The 5000-nt window shown below is 31.8% G+C and overlaps 1 protein-coding gene across 1 annotated transcript in view; it reads right to left on the bottom strand.

Moving 5' to 3' along the window:
* Positions 1-4815: 4815 nt before the first annotated feature.
* LOC137642021 (ATP-dependent RNA helicase glh-2-like) overlaps positions 4816-5000 on the bottom strand; it is a 748-nt gene continuing 563 nt past the window's right edge. Inside the window, exon 2 of the mRNA XM_068374582.1 lies at positions 4816-5000. This exon is cut by the window's right edge and continues 316 nt beyond it. Coding sequence (XP_068230683.1) covers positions 4816-5000 — 185 coding nt within the window.

Raw genomic sequence — 5000 nt, 5'->3', positions numbered from 1 at the left:
TATAATCCTATTTCTTCTAAAATGGAGTAACTATATTCATACTTCAACTGGTAAACTGTGTATAACAGTAAGCTATAAGAAATTATAAACATAAATACCGTTAAACAATTTAAAGATAGATTCGGAACTAATAAACAAAGGATAGATGTAATAAAACGTAAGTAAAAACATCATAGGCTTAGGAAACCGATAGCCCGAATTTCATAGATAATGGTAATGAGTTTATAGTAAAGAATTAACATCGTTAGCATGTTTTTGGTAAATTCTTTAAATAGGCTAATCGGTATTTCAATAGTCATTGTGTACAAATTGTAATTGGTCACATAAAAATCACCTAAAAAGATATTATTTTGTTGTGGCTACAATCTGCATCCAAGGGTGTTTTTTTTTCCTCTTAAAAAAAAAAAAAAAAAAAAAAAAAAAAAAAAAACTCTCGAGAGGGCCCCCAGACTCCTACTGTCAGCGCCTTTTCGAGCCTTAGCCCTCCATCCGATAAAACTATCCTAAGCCCCTCGTACATAAGACAAGGCACACTTTATTGAGGATTTATATTTATAATTGAGCTTATGATTAGCTAACAACATAATTGCTATAGACATGAATAAATTTTGGTAAAATTGGGGATTTTTAAATCTATAGCTGAGTTCCCACTCTTTGGTTTCAGAGTATTGTGATCTGCTCTACGTATTTTTTATACATATCTTTATTTTACATATAATTATCATAACTTAGAACCTAAAAATCAGAAGAAATATAGTATTATTGGAATTATAAAGTTTTGATGCATTAATTGTAAAAACTACTATGAAAGTATGTTTTAGTAATCAAAAATTCTCAAAATTTGAATATAATCCGAGTGTTTCTACTTGACAAAAGATGGCAGCACACGTCCCTTGTTCCATTCACGTGAATGATTCTATCCAGTAGGTGGAAAATGGTGATAGATTGATTCTTATGTAGAAATATGTGTGGCAAGTATAAATTATATTCAACTTCAATTAAGTAGGCTATTTTGGGTTATTTTCAAACCAAAATGACGCCATGGAAGGTTCCAGAATGCAAGGATTAAAGAGCTCTACACATTGTTTACTTTCATGGCCAATAGATGGCCGTGGCAGTAGACTACCAAATTGCTAATTATCCCCCTCACCCACTCATTAAATTTTCTATTACTTCCTTTTTGTTACTATTTGGGTACAAAATTGCTATAAAATAGAAGCACGTGAACGTCATGCTCCTTGTTGTCTGGCCACAACTCAATTCTTATGAAAATACAAATTTAGCCAAAAATGCCACTGAAATATTTTCTCAACAAACAATCGTTAGTGGAATTACATTTGGGGGTCAGGGGGTAGCCAGATGTGCCACATATACTGAAATCGTTGAGACAATTAAGTAATTGCGCAGTTATTTGATCTAATTTTCAGTTGCCTTTTTATGAAACCAAAAGATAATTGATATGTTTCATAGTATGACATGTGTTGTTAGTAAAAATTCCGTAGAATAACATTATTGTTACATTTCAAAAGGCACAATAACGCAGACTCCTCTACCCCTCCCTTACATGGTAGCGAGTTTTACTTTACCGCCAATAGATGGCATCAGAGGCACCTTGTTCCAACTAATATAGGCAATTATTTGAAGACCACGTGCGTCGAAAAAAATTGAGCTAGGAAGGTAGAGGCTAGAGAATTGGTAGTTGGTAAATTATCCAACGATCGTTTCCTTATTAGGAATGAATAATCTTATCAGAAAATGGTATGAATTTTTCATATGCTATAGGAAGATATCTGAGTTTACTTATGAAAGTGTTTAGTATTTCCTTTCTTCATCAGAACACATGGATAGTGAATCATATTCCTGTACAAGTGACCAAGGTAACAATCATCAGCATAGTTAAGGTTGATGGGATGAGTTTGGAACAGCGCTGCCAAATGGAATTTCCTCAAATGGAAAATATCATTATTCATTACAGATTCCAATTATTTTTGGAGTAATAGTTATATGTTAGAAGGTGCATGACTATGGTGTAATTTGATGTTCTCAAATTCAGCGCAATCAACATAGCCAAACCGAATAATGAAAAAGAAAATTGTCACATTTCTGTGTCTTTGCCAACGCCTGACTGTGTTGCGTCATCCGCCTGAGAAATTGTGCTTGTTAACAAGGGCGTTCCAGAGTGTAAATCAGTTACAAAATAAACCTTACCATCATTTCCTTAGTAAATGTATGCATGTCAGTTAACCTTTTACCGTGGTTCAATATAAGTTAAAGCAATCAATTAAGTATATATATATATATATATATATATATATATATATATATATATATATATATATATATATATATATATATATTTGTCAATATTTATTTTGATTAGTACGAATATTGATTGTGATGTTCTTAAGGAATCTGGTGGTGGGCAAAGAGTTAAAGTTGATAGGTTGGAGAGACGGAAATGTAAGCATACATGATTATAATGTCTCCGGGATTAATGAGAATATAAATAAAGTTTTGCTCTATACAAAACTTTATTTCAAAGAAAGTGCTTCTTGGGTTACGATATCAAAATCAGTTTAAATCGTTACCAATAAACCACAAGAAAGGTTTCCTTTTTATTACATTTTTTATTCGATGGAAAGGTTAACAAAAATGACAGGTGATTGGATGTCAAGGAAAGTTAAGCGATCCTCTTTTCAAAGTATTAAAACTTTTTCCAAATAAGTTACAAATACCCTATGATCGATAGAAATACGAATAAACGTTAGCCTGGTCTAAACAGTCAAATTTTTATCCTTATTTTTATCAGTCTTAGGTTCGAGTCCTTGGCCGAGCAGAAATAATTATCAAAGTGAATTCAATATTTAGGGGTATTTGTAACTTATTTGAAAATTTATGTATATATATACATATATATATACAGTATATATATATATATATATATATATATATATATATATATATATATATATATATATATATATATGTGTGTGTATATATATTTATATATATATATATATATATATATATATATATATATATATATATATATATGTCTGTGTGTATATATAATATATATCACTAACACTAGGGATTTTAATCGATGTGAATATCAACCACAATGACATTTAAAATCGAATTCTACCTCTGGGAATGTATATCCAGTGGAAATTTATTTATGATAAATGCTCCTGGCTAGGCAAGGATGTCTTTACCAATCGAGCTATCAAGAGAAATATAAGCTCGTTTCAAGTCCCCTGTACATATACTTGTCGAATTCAGGAATCTATTCTTAGACTTGAAATCAACCCATCAGACCCCCCACCGTCAGAGCATTTTCAAACTTTACCCCCACCCCTCCACCCAAAAAACGCTTCTACGTCATTGATATATCTCCTACCCTTACAAACCTGGCCACCCACCCAATGCACAGTACACCATACTGCAATCTCTTACCTGTAATTCTGTCTATTAAATTAAAAACACGTGTGCCTCCACACTGTTTATGTATATGTATGCAATATCTATGTGTGCATATTTGTGCATGCCTATGTATATACAAAATATGATATGATATGATATATATATATATATATATATACATATATATATATATATATATATATATATATATATATATATATATATATATATATATATACATATATATATATATATATATATATATATATATATATATATATATATATATATGTATATGTAAGATGAGTAAGTTCTTCCACCCTATTCCCGAATGTCATGATAAGAGGCTGAGTAAGAAATAGCACTCATGATCTAAATCACCTGCGTTATCATAAATAACAAAATAATTCATCATTATTATTATGACTTGCTAAGCTATAACCCTAGTTGGTAAAGCAAGATGCTTTAACCCCAATGCCTTTGATAGTGAAAACAACCCAGTAAGGAAAGGAAATAAGCAAAAGGAAAGAATAGTGTCTCTGAATGTACCCTCAAGCAAGAGAACTCTAAACCAAGACAGTGGAAGGCCATGGTACAGATGCTATGACAATAGCCAAGACTAGAGAACAATGGTTTGATTTTTGAGTGTCCTCATAGAAGAGCTGCTTACATTAGCTATGAGTCTCTTCTACCCTTACCAAGTGGAAAGTAGCCACTGAACAGTTACAGTGCAGTAATTGACCCCTTGAATGAAGAATTTAATACTTTCAACACATATTTCGTCTGTCTATTTCATTTGTATATCTTAAAAGGCGTTAGAATTTCCTTGTGTTCTATGCTCTTTAATGACATCGAGCTTTTACCTACATTAATACATGGCTGGTTTCTTTAACCTTACAAGAGATATCAAATAAAAGCAACTAGTCTGATGAATTTTACAAAAACTAAAAATGAATCTGCAGTTCATAATGTCAGAATTCAATGGCAATATTTTCTTGTCTGTAGAGTTTTATTTTTATTAATGGAAGCTATTTTCTTAGGTCAAAGACATCCGCTTGTTACGTGATATTCATGAACAATTCACAAGGAAAATATAAACAATCAATGCAAAACTTTCAAGCTTTTTAATAAAATAGCGTCCGTTAATTTCTTTATAAAATTTATATGGAATTTAAAATTTCAGCAATTATTTATGGTAGTACGAAATTCAAGCTTCTGTATATATCACTGCATGAGTTTCATGATTACACTTTTTGAATAGCAATAGAAAAGTACGAATAAAAACACTATGGTCACAAAATATATTTATTATCATCTCTGGTATATTTTACTTCAAAACCATGAATTATAGTATTATTCATAATGATAAGCTTTCAAGGTAAATGTAAGGAATTACCTTCGGAAACCAAATCCACCGAAGCCTCCAGATCCCACAGGGGGTTTGCACACGTGTTCCTCGAGACACCTGTCGAAGCAGCACTTGTCGACGCCTCCGCACTTGCTGTCATTGGAGCATGTCTGTGGAGGGGCAAAGCTCCTGACGGGTGGGCACTGAGGTCTTACGGGAGGGCATTGAC

The sequence above is a fragment of the Palaemon carinicauda genome, chromosome 6, assembly GCF_036898095.1.
Source record: "Palaemon carinicauda isolate YSFRI2023 chromosome 6, ASM3689809v2, whole genome shotgun sequence".
Taxonomy (NCBI): Eukaryota; Metazoa; Arthropoda; class Malacostraca; order Decapoda; family Palaemonidae; genus Palaemon; species Palaemon carinicauda.
This window is presented reverse-complemented; position numbering and strand designations above follow the sequence as displayed.